The following is a 15811-nucleotide window of genomic DNA, read 5'->3' on the forward strand; positions in this document are numbered from 1 at the left end:
CAAAAAAGGTCTATCTTTGTCTCATCAGACCAGAGAATCTTATTTCTCATAGTCTGGGAGTACTTCATGTGATTTTTAGCAAACTCTATGTGAGCTTTCACATGTCTTCCACTGAGGAGAGGCTTCCGTTGGGCCACTCTGCCATAAAGGCCCGATTGGTGGAGGGTTACAGTGATAGTTGACTTTGTGGAACTTTCTCCCATTTCCCTACTGTCTCTGTGGAGCTCAGCCACAGTGATCTTGGGGTTCTTCTTTACCTCTATCACCAAGGCTCTTCTCCCACGATTGCTCAGTTTAAATGGACAGCCAGGTCTAGGAAGACTTCTGGTGGCCCAAACATCTTCCATTTAATGATTATAGAGGCCACTGTGCTCTTAGGAACCTTGAGTACTGCAGAAATTCTTTTGTAACCTTGGCCAGATCTGTGCCTTGCCACAATTCTGTCTCTTGGCCAGTTCCTTTGACCTCATGATTTTCATTTGGTCTGACATGCACTGTGAGCTTTTATAAAGACAGGTGTGAGCCTTTACAAATCAAGTCCTATCAGATTAATTAAACAGCTGGAATCCAATGAAGGAGTAGAACCATCTCAAGGAGGATCACAAGGAAATGGTCAGCATGTGACTTAAATGAGTGTCTGAGAAAATGGTCAGAATACTTATGATCATGTGATATTTCGTTTTTTCTTTTTTGATAAACTTGCCAAAATTTCTACATTTCTGTTTTTTTCAGTCAAGATGGGGTGCAGAATGTACATTAATGACAACAAAAATGAACTTTTTTGAATTTACCAAATAGCTGCAATGAAACAAAGAGTCAAAAATATAAAGGGGTCTGAATACTTTCCGTACCCACTGTATATTTAGACAATACACCAATCTGCAGCTGCACACTGTTTTATTTATTAAAGGGAATCTATCAGCAGGTTTTTGCTATGTAAGTTGAAGACAGCATGCTGTAGGGGTTAAAACACAGATTTCAGGGATGACTCTCTTATCAAGCTGTGTTTTGTTTGCCTGTAATGATTGCTTTAGCACTAGGAGCATATCATTGCTGTGACTCAGGAGCAAGAGCTTCCTGGTCTGGCAACACCCTGTCCTGTGATAAGCACCTAGGTGTCTATTGACATTGTACATACAGACCCTGGTGAGGGCGGGGTTAGCTTTCTCAGCTCTGCTGTATTGCTAAATCTAAATGCTCTGATTGTATCAGAGCAGCTGCACCCAGTAAACTAAGTGATGCATAGTTGGATTCAGCTTCTCTTTGCCTCCATCAGGCTGCTCTCAGATGAGGTAGCAAAAACTTAGCCAAAGATTTCCATTAAAGGGGTGGTCCGTGATACAAATTAATTTTTATCCTATATCCCTATTTAATGCCATAATTTTAATTATTTTCTAATATACTATAATTACATTTTTCCTATAGTTTCCTAACTATGATATCTAACTGCTTTTTTTTTTCTTCTTACTGCCTTTTTGATAATGTTCCCAGTTGTTTCTAAGATCAGGTGTCCTTACTGTCTAGTGCTTAGAAATACAAAATCCCTCCCCAACCTCCAGGACAGATTCCCTCTCTGTTCCGTGTTCTCAGCTCCAAAGATTCTTTTCCTCTTACATCCAGCCCTTTTTGTGGGAGCTGAGTGAGGCCTAAGGCCTTTACAACACTTATTTTGTCTGCCCCTCATAGCAGCTTCGTTTGTCTGAACACATAGTCAGATTAACACTCAGCATACTTTTCCTTTCAACCTGCTCAGCACTTCTCCTGTAGGGATGGGCGAATCCTGAAATATTCGGAATCGCTAGGCTGTAACGAGTCCGACTTGGAAACTCGCTATTCGTTGCAAGTCTAGCGAGTCCAATGTTAATGAATGGGGATGCGAGTTTTGCAGCGATTCCTGTGATGGGGAGGAGGAGAATGGGGATGCAGATTTTTTTTTTTTGCAGAGTTTCTTAGCGATTTTGTGTCAGCAGCTGGACACAAAATCGCTAAGAAACTAGGATTGCTTGTATTAAACTGTTAAAAAACTAGCTAGGAGTTCTCTCTCTCTGTTTTGCAGCGATTCCTGTGCTGGGGAGGAGGAGAATGGGGATGCGAGGAGAGAGAGAGAGAGAGAGAGAGAGAGAGAGAGAACGAACTCCTAGCTAGTTTTTTCACAGTTTAATACAAGCAATCCTAGTTTCTTAGTGATTTTGTGTCCAGCTAGGACACACAAAACTAGCTAGGAGTTCTCTCTCTCTCTCCCCTCCGGCACAGGAATCGCTGCAAAACTCGCATCCCCATTCTCCTCCTCCCCAGCACAGGAATCCCCCAGCACAGGAATCGCTGCAAAACAGAGAGAGAGAACTCCTAGCTAGTTTTTTCACAGTTTAATGCAAGCAATCCTAGTTTCTTAGCGATTTTGTGTCCAGCTGCTGACACAAAATCGCTAAGGCCTCTTTCACACATCAGTTTTTTGCCTTCAGGCGCGATCCGGCTTTTTTTTTTTTAAAAACTGATCCGGCAAAATGCAATGCCGGATCCGGTTTTTCCCCATTGACTTGCATTAGCGCCGGATCGTGCCCGATGGCATTGCGTTTCATCCGTTTTTTGCCGGATCCGGCAACTTGTCTCATTCCGGCGTCTTGAAAAAACGTCTACTGTAACGTTTTTTGTCTCCGGCGAAAAAGCTGGAAGTGCCGGATCCGGCGCTTCCAGCTTTTTGCTACAATGAAAGTCTATGGGCGCCGGAATGCGCCGGATCCAGAAAAAGACGGATCCAGCAACCGGATCCGGTTTTTTTAAGTCTGCGCATGCTCAGATCCAATTGGCCAGCCTCCAGGAACAGAGACGGATCCAGCAAAAAAACGGATCCGTTTCTACAGTTCTCCAAAATTTATGCCGGATCCGTTTTTTCTAAAAAAAGCCGGATCATGCCTGACGGCAAAAAACTGATGTGTGAAAGTAGCCTAAGAAACTCTGTAAAAACTAGGATTGCCATTCATTTGCATTGGACTCGTTACTGTGCGAGTAATCGCTTGGAAACTCGCAGAGTACCGACTCCTGCGAGTCCCCTACTACTCGCAGAGTAACGAGTCCTAACGAGTAGATTCGCCCATCCCTATTCTCCTGTGCTAACATCAGGCTCTGCTGAAGCCCCCGAGGTCACCAAATTCCTATTCTTCATCTTGACTCAGATGCCGTAACTGCTCACTGGTGACCCTGTTCACAATGGTCTACCATACAAAACAGGAAAAGCTGATCAAATAGACAGAAATGTTCAATCAAAGTCAAACAAGTTAAAGGTGGTGAGAGTTGTCCCTTACAAATATAGTGCTAGAAATAACGACATTACATAAATACAGTGCCAGAACCAAGATTAGTACATCATTTTTCGAACTAGAGTCAATAACTATTGTGGCGCCTGCATTACTGAAAATAGACATCTGGCTAATTAAGATTAAATGCAGTCTTGTCACAAGTATGGTACCAGAAAAAAAATAACATTAATACAGTATAAGAACCAAGTACAGTGAATAAAAACAGAACAAGAACAAACCAAACTATATAATGTACCAGAACAAAGCTACATTAAGAAAGTCCCAGAAGAGTAGCTCAATTTCTACCTGTTAACGCTAATCATAGCATAAGTCTCTATAGTCCATTAGTGGAAACATCCCATAATATATTATATTTTGAAAACAAAACCGAATCCATCTGAGGTATCACGTCAAGCTTTATTTTCCTTGAAGGCAACATCACTAATTATTTGACTCACAAACCACAATGGGCAGATATTTTCTCAGAAGTGAAACCACATGACATAGATATACTATATATATGATCTCACGCCCAGTCTATGCTACTGAGAGGACCACCGAGAATGGGGCATTTTCTAACCCTGCTTGTGTTATCCCTGCTTCACATCAATGGACGTAAGTAAATATTGCATAAATAATTAATGCGAAATGCGTGTCTGGGTGACATGACACCATTATTAAATTAGGTAACATGTTTCTTTATACATATCTGCATTTCAGGGGAACTACAGGTTGTTTTACCATTTCAATAACACATTTAGCTTGATTTAAAACTAGTGCAACTTTAAGTTACTTGGCTCATTTTTTCTAATTTTTTCAATTTCTCCATTGTATTCAGTATTATAACACTTATTTGGGGTATAATATAGAAGTGTTAGCTATTTAGCTACTACAGTCTGTTTATAGGGTCATTACAGTGTTCTGCATTATATAGACATTGATTCTTTTTATTCCCCTCTGGACTGAACTTCATACCATGAATGTCATTTCTGTATTGTCGGGGGTATTTTAGAAGCATTCCTTACTTACACTTTTTTTTAAATGTTTTTACTTGTGGTTTAATAAAAGAATTGTGTTTTTCAATATCTTATAGACCTCTTCATTTTTGGGGGGTAAAAACCATAACCTGAAAAAAAGGCTATTATAATTGTTTAATAAAGTGACATAATCATATATACGTGAACATTGTTGGTAACTGTGCTTCCCAATATTTACTATACTGCCTTACGATACTCTACTACTACAGTATATATTATATTACTTTTACACACTTTTGTTGGTCAAACATCCAAAGTAATACTCAATACTCTTTTTTGCGATACTTTTCTGGGAGATGCTTTTTCTATATGTGTCTATGTTTGCCTATCTCGGTATTTTGAACCAAAAATATTGTGCATGACAGTAATACATGTAGCACATTTTACGAATCCAATGAGCCACATTTTCTAGAGATGTTTCGAAGGTGTCTCTTGAGACACACACAAATAAAAACAATGAATGTTTCATATTAAATGCAAGTAATTTTTGGTGAATTTTGAACCAGAATTCTGTCACTTTTGTATAAGTAAATGTATGACAGTGTTTCTAACTTCCGGATCTCAAGTCCCTCATTGGGTCATTTTTTAAGATATCCTACGTACAGGATAACTGTGGTCAGTTGTGGTACTTTTTGCTCATTTCCCCATTGAAAACACCTGGATAATTGGCTGACCATATATATAAGGCCGGATTCACTTCACGTTTTAGCCACACGTCAATGGAATCCATCAGAAGCCTTAAAAAACGGTCAACTGAGTTTTGTGTCTCAAAAAGACAGACACTGACGAAAATGAAGTTACCCAGACCACAACATAGCTTCATTAAAGCTTCACTGAAGTTTGTGGCAACATAAATAGTTCATCTCATGCTTACCAAATTAAGATTTTTGGCCAACAAGGCGCCAGGACCCGGGTGTGTCAGCATTTCCTTCCTTCACTATTGTTACACCCCTATCTGGAGCATTCTACATTGAAACCTACCAGACATCATCGTGCTTATTTTCCCATTCCTACTAATCTCCAGTATTCATCCTTATCCACAGATTTGGGCATGGATATTATTGGAGGAAATGAGGTCGCTCCACACTCCAGACCATACATGGTTTTTCTGAAGTCAAGTGGGTCATGTGGTGGAGCATTAATTAAATCAAACTGGATTTTAACTGCTGCTCACTGTAATGTGTAAGTATATGTATCCTGTCTTGACAAATTTTGACAGTAGAACCGATAGTAAAGAAGCCACATATTCTGTAATGTACTTTTTCTGAGGTTAATTGCAATTAGACAGCATTCATAGGGCACTCTCAAGAAAAATGCCCTATTGGGACAATTTGAAGAAACAGAAATATGACACCATTACTGGGACCCTTTTCTATAAGCCAAACATAGATCTTCCTCCAAGGTCATATCTTTCATATGTTAAGGTATTTGCAGGGGAACTATAGCATTTTATAATGGACAATCCAATAATTGGTCATCTAAGTAATATATGGACAAGCTAGGTCAAATAATGCTGCTCTCCATTCTCCTTTGACTCATAAAAGGGGATGGAAAGTAAGAAGAACCCTCTATGATGTATATATGCCCTACTAGAGCATATACAGTGAGACAAGTCTATGAATTCGGTTTTTAAAAGTAACATATTTTTAATACATTTTGGTAAATTTTTACAAATATTTTACATCATTATCTACATTTTAAGAAAAAAACTTGAAACCTTGCAGGTCTCACTCTGGTCATTGACCCTCTGTTAGGGTTGGCGGATCACACTAAATATAAATTATGATAGAGTGCGATCACAACCCGGGGTCCACCATGCAGAGATGTTATTCTGCTGCTAATGAACAATGGCGGAGCCGTGCGGCGAACGCTCACCAAGAAACACGCTGTGTTAACTCTACACAGTGTGAACTGAATGCAAGATACCAGTCTCTGAAAACGTCTCAGAGAGGTACGCACAGAAAGAGGAATACCGGATCAGCTAAATGCCGAGTGGCAACGAAAATATAAATAACTAACTCAGCTGACCACCAAGTGGCGCAAAAATATAAGTACCAAACTCAGCTAACCACCAAGCAGTACAAAATGAGGTGTGTGCAATGCCAAGTTAAAACAATAGGGTTTAAGTGTCATGGATTTTTGATTGATATAGATATATATCTCTGTGTGTGCTGCGGCCTGTCCTAATTTAGACAGTCTTATTGAGCGCTCAAGGAAGGAAAGACGCCAAGCCTAGTTAGCAGCAATCCTTTCCAGCAGAACTCTGGAAGTTTATTCACATACATGGGTTTTTATCAGTTCGTACAAAGGAGTGGTTACTCATCAACATAAAGACTGAACATCTTATCTAATTGGTCAGTTTAAATACATGAACATATATGGGTGTCCGACCTGAGGTGACTTAAACATCAGATGATTTACTGTCCCTTGCCTTGTAGTGTCAGCAATGTTCTGATATCGGCTGGCACATCTGGCCTTACTTCCTCATTTCCCATGTCTGCTAGATATTTCTCAAGACACGAGACAATGCTATCATGTTGGTTGTCCAGACGGGCTTCATGGGGTTAGGTCATCTTTAGCCACTGATTATAAAGTTCAAGAGAGCTGTGAAGGTATCTATGTGTACATATGAATATATAGAGTATATATGTATATAAGTACATAGCATATAGCCTATAGCAGGCAAGTGAGATCTAGATGAAATACATATACATACATATTTCCATAACATAAGCATGTGGGTTGACTGTGCCCCGTAACTGACCCGTGCTACCAGCACACGTGGCCGGGACAGGCGCTAGGTCAAGTGAAAAGAAAAACCTGCCTCTCTAAGGAAAACTAGGCGTTCATATAAGCCGACAGAGCGGCAGAGTCTCCACCCACACACACACAACGCAAATGATACTAGCGCACCCGCGTGCACCCCCGAGGACCTTTTATACATTAGGCTCATGTCCAGACAGACAGGACCTTGCCTGTGGACCAATCTGAAGCTGCCACATCACCCGAGCAGCTGACAGCCGAGCACCGATGAGAAGGTGTTACATCACGGACAAGCTCAGAAGGGTGAAATCTGGACTTAGGCTCCAGAGTACAATGTTGCACGTGTATGCCAGTAGTTACCATAGGCTTAGCTGGAGAGCCAGCAGTAACTACACATACAGCACAAGCCTGGACAAGGCGCTGGGTCCAAAGTCTGTGCTGAGCAGTCACCCCAGTGGCCAAGCCTGAATAGGAGACCACAGCACCAGACAAGGCCTAGGATGTATCTCATGCAGTGGGAGAATCCCAGCACCTAACACCCTCATTATAGACATTTCTTGTTCTGCAGATGCCACTTCTCAGTAGAGCTGAGAAAAATGATTCACAGGATTCTCATCCAGTGGCCATGTTGGTTGTTGGTATCAAACCACCTCCTACATGCTGTTGTCCCTGGCTCTTATTCAGATTAGTAGATCTGGTACTCAGTCATTGTTGTTATATATCAAGCACTGGGCATTCAAATCAAAAGTGGAGCTAAGGATAATTGCAGAGCTCTGGTCTAGCAGACAAGGACTACCAATGTGGCTAGTGTAACAGGGTCCTATGTATCATTTTGCCTAACTTTACTCCTAAGCAGTCATATCATAATCATAATGAACAGGATTACTATAGAAGTTAACATCCATAACATACAGAGAATTCACCATTCACATTGATGGTAATCACAGCTTACCTCTTCCCCCTCACTGCACAGTAATTTATAACCAGCAAATAAAGTAGCATTCTGTAGCGCTATAGCATGCATATATGAAATATATGAAAGTAGAATTGCAATACTGCACTAGAAAATATGAAAAATAGAGAATATTTAGCGCATAAATTGGCCAATTAATGTGTACCCGGCAGCCAGAATAAAGCAATTCTCGTTGCTGAGAACCTGCCTAATGTGAATCCTCTCTTAAACTGAAGTCTGCATTTATATGGGAAGTTAGGATCCTGCTGTAATTAAAAATGCCTTAGGCTGAGGGGGCAATTTAGGCACAGGTTAGAAAATGCACACAGCACTATAATATAAATTCCTGCAGTCAATGTAGCTGCTATAAATCATTTCAATGAACAGCAACTTATATAAAAATGGTAGCCATCAAAAACAAAAAACCCAGATTATAAAAAATATAATAATTATCACTTTCTGGATTTATGTAGTTAAAAAACTATAGGTGCTCCATTTCCTTTAAGGGATATTGATCAACGAAACAGTTTTGACTGAGGAGAATTTGTTTTCTTTTATTTTCAGTGCAAATACTTCATATGCCATACTGGGTGCACACCGGCTGCAAGATACTCAAGAACAGCAACAGATAAGGATTAAACGAGGCATTAAGTACCCCTGTTATGACAAGGATCTCGGGATCAATGACCTTCAGCTTTTACAGGTAAGAATAAAAAACAAGGAGATGTAATGGAGGATGTAAATCAAGGACTAAACTGCGAAACCAGAACTGTAGAGTGAAGTCAAACTCATGGCTCAACTAAATATCTATATGATGCCAATGTTTGTCATGGGTGCACCAAAGAGATGTAAACCTACTATCAGCCTTCTTGAAAGTCTCCATACTTGATGTTAATGAATAATGTTTTGTCTCAGCCCTTTTCTTGCTCAGTATTATATATAACGTATAGCATTATATCATGTACATTATTGATAATTCTTGCTATCTGAATGGGAGAAACGTTTGACATGTCCTTGTGTGAAGGTTTAGTATGCAGAAGCAGTCTACTGTACAGCATGGAGATCTTTATATGCAAATGTATCCTCCCTTACATTTCCTCTTGGCTTAAGTTTTGCCAAACTGCGCAGAGTAAGATGACAGTGTGACCCTAGTCACTATTCATGGACAAGCTGTGAGGCAGGGTAGTCAAGAAGTCCAGGGTCAGATACCAAGAGAGCTCGTCATAAACTAAGGGGTAAAACAAAGACGTAGTCAGATCACGGTCTGAGGTCAGAACTCCATGAAGGTAGTGGATCAAGTCAAAGGGGCTAGGCAAATGAATGGTCAGAGGCAAAGGTCCGATGTTAGGTAGCAATAATCAGAAACAGAGTGTAGAAATGCACACACATAACACTGAACTAAGGTTATGACTGACAGTAATCAGATACAGACTTCCAGTTAAATAGCCAGATAATAACCCAGGACAGTAGACAACTGGAACCTGCCCCGGTCTTGATTGGATGGCTGGACTGTCACTCACAACACTGACAGCTCAGCTCGTCCCAGCCTCAGATTGGATGGCTGAACAGTCAATCACAAAGCTGACCGCTCAGCATGCCTTTGCCGCAGATTGGACAAAGACCTAATGAGTGGTGGAATTGGCTTTGACCGAAAAAGTAAATCTGTTACTGTAGTAGGTGTTGTTTTTGGTATATGGGTCAGTATGAGAATGTACTGAATTAGCATACTAAGAAACTGAATACAGAGTTGCATAAAATAAGCTTTGACCTAATTAGTCATATAGATAGAAATGGGTAGATGCAGTTGTATGTCTATTTATAGAGCCAAGCATTGAGGCCCCTTACCGGCCATATTTTTATGGTCTGTCTGGATACAGAATATTTTTTCTGTTACAGCTGGAGAAACCTGCAAAGATGAACAAGTTTGTTTCACTTCTTTCATTACCAAAAAATGAAGAAAATATTGCAGCCAAGAAGATATGCAGCGCAGCGGGATGGGGAATAAGTGATTTAAGGAAAAGGACAACATCAGACGTCCTTCGAGAAGTTAAACTGGCAATTGTTGACAATGAGGTCTGTAAGAAAGAATACAGCAAAAAGAAGAAATTTATTACTGACAACATGTTGTGTGCCGGATCACCAAGTAAGAAGCATAAAGCTGACACATGTGCGGTAAGTAATGCCATGTGTAAGGCTATATTACTTTACTTTAGTAGAGAAGATGAATCTGCACTTAATAAATAACATCACACATAAAAAATGTAATTATCTAATACCCATAACAATCATGAGAAATAGTAATTAACTCTATAAATTTGATCACTGCGCTGTGAGGATTCTCCGGTGCTGGAAGCAATCGGTCATGTGACTGCAAGTATGTGATTTGCATACATCTGACCACATTCAGACTAGACATGTCCAGTCTTACTTAATACACTTGCATTAGGCTAGGCTGAGTAAGTCTAGTCAGCACATGACACCAGGTTCACGAGCACTGTGAGGATTAACAAGTCTGCAGTCACACAGAGTGACTGCAGACTTGTATCCTAAGGCCTGACAAGCTGTTTATGGGGCACAGTGCTCGTGTGAGAGATTTTGCACCTTTGTCTCAGCAATCAGCAGAAATCTCAGAAACTGCAGAGAAATTAAACACAGTAGGGAAAACTGTGTGTATAAAATAGAAAGTTAGAAATGTCAAGCATATGTTTAGCTTTCCAATCACCATGAAATTAATCCGTCCTCTTATCTGTTCCAGGGAGATTCTGGTGGCCCATTGATCTGTGATGGAAAATATGTTGGCCTTGTCTCATTTGGACCTCCTGATTGTGGTAATCCAAAGTTTCCAGGGGTCTACACACGACTTACAAACAATTATCTCAAGTGGATCCGAAATACAATTGGCGGGGATTATTCTGATATATACAGAATATAAATACAGTACATTGTACAGAAAATGATTCACCTTCAATATGTCCATGAAGCATAATGTGCTTGATATATGCCAAAAGAATCCAGATCTGTTCACTTCATGACCCACACACTATGAATGCCTCCAAATGTTTTTTTTTCTGTATTGTTACTTCTCAAGGTCCTTCATTATCACCGATTCTCTAAATCTAGTGTGAAACACACCTTCAATAGTATACCTGATATATGTATTTTTAGCTTATGTTCAGACCATTGATCTGAACATCAGGAAGAGTAAAATCATGACTTCCACCAACGAGGCAGTCCAAATGAAGCATGACTTCCACCAACGAGGCAGTCCAAATGAAGATCACCAATGAAGAAATAGAAGTGGTCAATAGCATCATTTTGTTGGGGTCTCTCATTAATTGCAACAGCTGAGATCATGCATTGAATAGCATTGGAACGAGCATCCATGGTGAGCATGGACCAAATATGGATGTGCAAGGACATCTCAGTCACCATCAAAGACTGATCACTGCCGTCGTATTCCCTGTTGCAACATATGGCTGTGAAATGTGGACACTCACAAAAACAGAGAGAAAAAAAATTAGTGCCTTTGACTTGTGATGTTGGAGAAGACTTCTATGAATCTCACGGACACCTTGGATCACAAACAAAGATACAAAGATATTCATGATCATGTAAACCCAGAGATGTCTCTGAAAGGCGAAATCTGACCAATTTTAGTCATGTAAGGATGGCAAATTTACTAGAAAGGGAGATGCTACCCAGAGTGGTCACTGGTGAAAGGAAACTGTGATGTCCATTGGCTTGGTAGTATCAAGTATGACACATGAATGACCATGAAGTGGGAAAACAAGGAAGCATGGCAAGAGATGTGGCTTACAAAGTATCCATGGGTCAGAATGGATAGAATCAGAATCTGGTGATATTTTTTTTTACAATGGATGGTAATAGTTTGTAACTTTATGATATAAACTGTAAATGTGTACAGATATCAGAAATAGTGTCTATATTTATTAGCATTTGACGGCACAATATGGCATATTTATCTGTATACATTTTGGCTACTACAATGTATATATTTGCGGATGTTGCTCCTTCATGATTAGTAGGTGGGGGCGTTTCTGACTTTATATTAGTCACACATCATTGTGTATTATTCACACTTGTGTGTTTTTAAAATTCTTTTAATTCCTTGTCTATCATTACACTGAATAAAGAGCCTTTGATATTGCATATATTTGCTAAGTATTGCATGTGCCATCTACATTACATGTCAGTATTCTTTTTGCTTTTTGTTCTTTGTGTATTATTTCATTGAAAATTAGGAGTATTTTTTTATGTAAAATGTAATATAGAATAATCTACATGAAAATGTAAGAAACAAGACAATTATTTCTGATGTCATGTCATTTGTTTCTCAATGCATACATGTTTCTTGGCTGCACTGCAGACTTTTTTTTGCTGAATAATCCCTGAAAGGGGATGCCTTAAGCCTCCCTCTATGTGACTGCAAACTTACAGTACGCACACTGCCTGCTGTCAGGATTCCCTTTGCCAGCACCGGGAGCATTGGAATAACGCCTGCAAGTATGTGATCTACATCCCTACGGTCACATGCCGACTAAACGTGCTCTGTCTCGCTCAATGCAAGTGACTGCAGACTTGTACCCCAATGCTGGACAACCTTTTTAAGGGATTATTCAACAAAAAAAAAGTCTGTGCATTATTTTTCAAAATATCCACCACCACAGATATGCAAATAAGTCCTCACATAATAATCCTAATTATGCATTGGACCAATGGGAGAGTCCTGTAAAATCGTCCTATAGGTCCCAAGTTTGTGCAAGTTTGTGCCTGTAATTGACATCATAGGTAGACCCCAACTATGAGAGTCAAAATGAGAAAAAAAAAAACAGAAAATCACCTTGTATTTGGTCACCTAAAAACATGCAAGATTTCTGGCTCTCACAGACCTGTAACTTCTTTTTTAAGAGGCTCCTCTGTGCTCCACTCATTACCTGTAGTAATGGCACCTGTTTGAACTTGCTATCAGTATAAAAGACACTTGTCCACATCCTCAAACAGTCACACTCCAAACCCTACTATGGTGAAGACCAAAGAGCTGTTGAAGGACACCAGAAACAAAATTGTAGCAGATTGGTGTTATGAAATCAACTGTGGGAGCAATAATAAGAAAATGGAAGACATATAAGACCACTGATAATCTCCATTGATCTGGGGCTCCACACAAGATCTCACCCCGTGGGGTCAAAATGGTCACAAGAACAGTGAGCACAAATCCCAGAACCACAGGGGGGATCTAGTGAATGACCTGCATAGAGCTGGGACCATCGTAACAAAGGCTACCATCAGTAACACTCTACGCCGCCAGGGACTCATATCCTGCAGTGCCAGACATGTCCACCTGTTTAAGCCAGTACATGTCCGGGCCCGTCAGAAGTTGCTAGAGAGCATTTGGATTATCTAGAAGAGTATTGGGAGAAATTCATATGGTCTTAGAAAACCAAAGTAGAACTGTTTGGTAGAAACAAAACTCGTTGTTTATGGAGAATACAGAATGCTGAGTTGCATCCAAAGAACACCATACCTACTGTGAAGCATCATGCTTTGGGGCTATTTCTCTGCAAAAGGACCAGGACGACTGATCCGTGTACATGAAAGAATGAATGGGGCCATGTATTGTGAGATTTTGAGTGCAAACCTCCTTCCATCAGCAAGGTGTCATGATCCAGGTTGGATTATGACAGATAAATGCACTAGTAACCTTTTTTTTTCCTTCATGCCTTTGGCTTTAAGGTAGTTTTGCCCCCGGTGGCCATTAGGGTCATTGCACTGTGGTGATTTCAGTTCTAGTTTTGCCCCCGGTGGCCGATAGGGTCATTGCACTCTGGTTTCTTTAGTTTAGTGCACGTGATTATCACTAACAGGTGTGATTGCTCTGGTTTAACTATATAGGTGTGTCTTGTTCTCTTTCTCACTGTTGGTGATATTGCTCAATTCCAACCAAGTCTGGTGGAGGAATGAACTGCAGAGAGGAGTTCCTTGCAGCTCAGGCAGAGCTCTCGTGTAGTAGCTTCAGGTGGAAGCTGATTTCTGGTGGTGGACTCTGTTGCTGGGAGCAAGAGCAACAGAGCAAAGCTGAGTGGTGTTACACCTGTTTTGTAACTTTCCTTTTGTGTGTTTCAGTGCAGTGGTGGAATTAGTTTCTGCACCGTCCATTTCACTAGAAAGGGCTAGGTGCAGGGCGAGCTAGGGTTTTTAGGTTCCTGATCGGCGCCCGGTGCGGAACTGACCTAGGGATCATTAGGAGTGTAGAGACACTGACTCAGGGGAGTGCAGGAGGTCTCCATGTCACCGTTTCCTATCGCAGGGCCCTCCATTGTATCAGTTTCCCTGGTGTTTCCCTTTATTATTTAAATTCACCCTGCTGGAGGTGGTGTGTTATGATTGAGTCACCGAGGAGGAAAAAACAAAGCACAAGCTCAGCTGTTATGATTGAGTCACCGTAGGAGGCAAAAACAGAAATGCTAGCTAAGTCCTGAAAACCAGAGAAGTTGGCAACTATCAGATTGCAGACCCCTGAACCTATCAACACAACTAGCAGTAGCCGTGGGGGGTTCCTACGATGACCTAGACCCCTCGATCACAGCCGGAGAGATAAATAGGCCTAAAGAAGGAAAGGGGAAATCTAACTGCCCCAGAGCAGACCCCAAAGCAATAGGCAGCCCCCCACATATAATGACGGTGAAGCAAGATGAAAACACTTACACAGACAGAAAGACAGGCTGAGCAAAGACGGGGCCCAAAACTACCTAGATAGGAACGGATAGGAAGGCTGCTGTCTGCAATCTGCCAAAACCCTATCAGAGACAAAAGCCAACAAGCTGATATAAAAATGGCCCTGAAGCAACTAAGCTTCAAAAACTAAATCAGCACTCAGGTACCTTCAGAAGACAGAGCTCACGGAACACTGCACACTCCAGCAGGGAGTGGCAGAATCCAAAAAGCAAGAAAAACAAAAAACAAATCTTAGATGCAAAAAGGCAAAACAGAAAACTTAGCTTTAGGAGAGCAGGAATCAGACTGGTGTCCAAGAGTCCACAGAGAAATCACCCGCAGGGCAGAAAGGGCATAGGCTGCCTTAAATCCAGTCAGTGACTCCACTCAGCCAATCGTCTTCATTAGTCCCAGGTGTCTGATAATCAGGCTCACTACCTTCCTTCACTAGAATAGGGAGTTCACCAGGCCTCAGTGACGGAGGGGAAAATGAACTCACAACACTCAGCCCAGAAAATCAGAGATGTTGGAAACTAGCGGAATGCAGACCCCTAATCCTATCACACAACTAGCAGTAGCCGTGGAGTGTTCCTACGGTGATCCTAGACACCTCATCACAGCCGGAGATCTACATAAGCCGAAAGAGAGAAAAGGGAAAAACTGATTGCCCCAGAGCAGACACCAAAGCAATAGGCAGCCCCCAACATATAATGACGGTGAAGCTAGATGAAAACACTAACACAGATAGAAAGATAGGTTGAGCAAACGATGGGGCCCAAGCTAACTAAAAAGGACAGGATAGAAAAGCTGCTGTCTGCAATCCGAGAAAACCCTGCTAAAAAATAATACCAACAGAACTGATAAGCAAAAAGGACCCTGAAGTCACTAGACTTCAAACCCTATATCAGTACTCAGAATATTCTGGAAGCAGAGCAAAATAGAACACTGATCAAGGAAAAAGAATCCAGCACACCCCCGGCCAGGGATGGCTGAACTCCAAAATACAAGGAAAACAAAACCAAAACTAA

At 40.9% G+C, this 15811-nt stretch overlaps 1 protein-coding gene across 1 annotated transcript; it reads left to right on the top strand.

The window, feature by feature from the left end:
• Positions 1-3859: 3859 nt before the first annotated feature.
• On the top strand, positions 3860-12140 carry LOC141072660 (granzyme A-like). Its single transcript, XM_073559960.1, has 5 exons — positions 3860-3911; positions 5377-5515; positions 8613-8751; positions 9945-10220; positions 10804-12140. Exons 1-5 carry the CDS (start codon positions 3860-3862, stop codon positions 10978-10980), a joined length of 783 nt encoding a protein of 260 aa, XP_073416061.1. The 3' UTR covers positions 10981-12140.
• The last annotated feature ends 3671 nt before the right edge of the window (positions 12141-15811 follow it).

This window comes from Dendrobates tinctorius, unplaced genomic scaffold (genome assembly GCF_039654945.1).
Source record: "Dendrobates tinctorius isolate UK_male_01 unplaced genomic scaffold, ASM3965494v1 ptg000285l, whole genome shotgun sequence".
NCBI classification, from domain to species: Eukaryota; Metazoa; Chordata; class Amphibia; order Anura; family Dendrobatidae; genus Dendrobates; species Dendrobates tinctorius.

Coding starts and splice junctions, on each gene's coding strand:
- LOC141072660 (XM_073559960.1), top strand. CDS start 3,860: ATGGGGCATTTTCTAACCCTGCTTGTGTTATCCCTGCTTCACATCAAT. Junction 3,912..5,376: donor CCTGCTTCACATCAATGGAC/GTAAGTAAATAT, acceptor CCTTATCCACAG/ATTTGGGCATGGATATTATT. Junction 5,516..8,612: donor ACTGCTGCTCACTGTAATGT/GTAAGTATATGT, acceptor TTTTATTTTCAG/TGCAAATACTTCATATGCCA.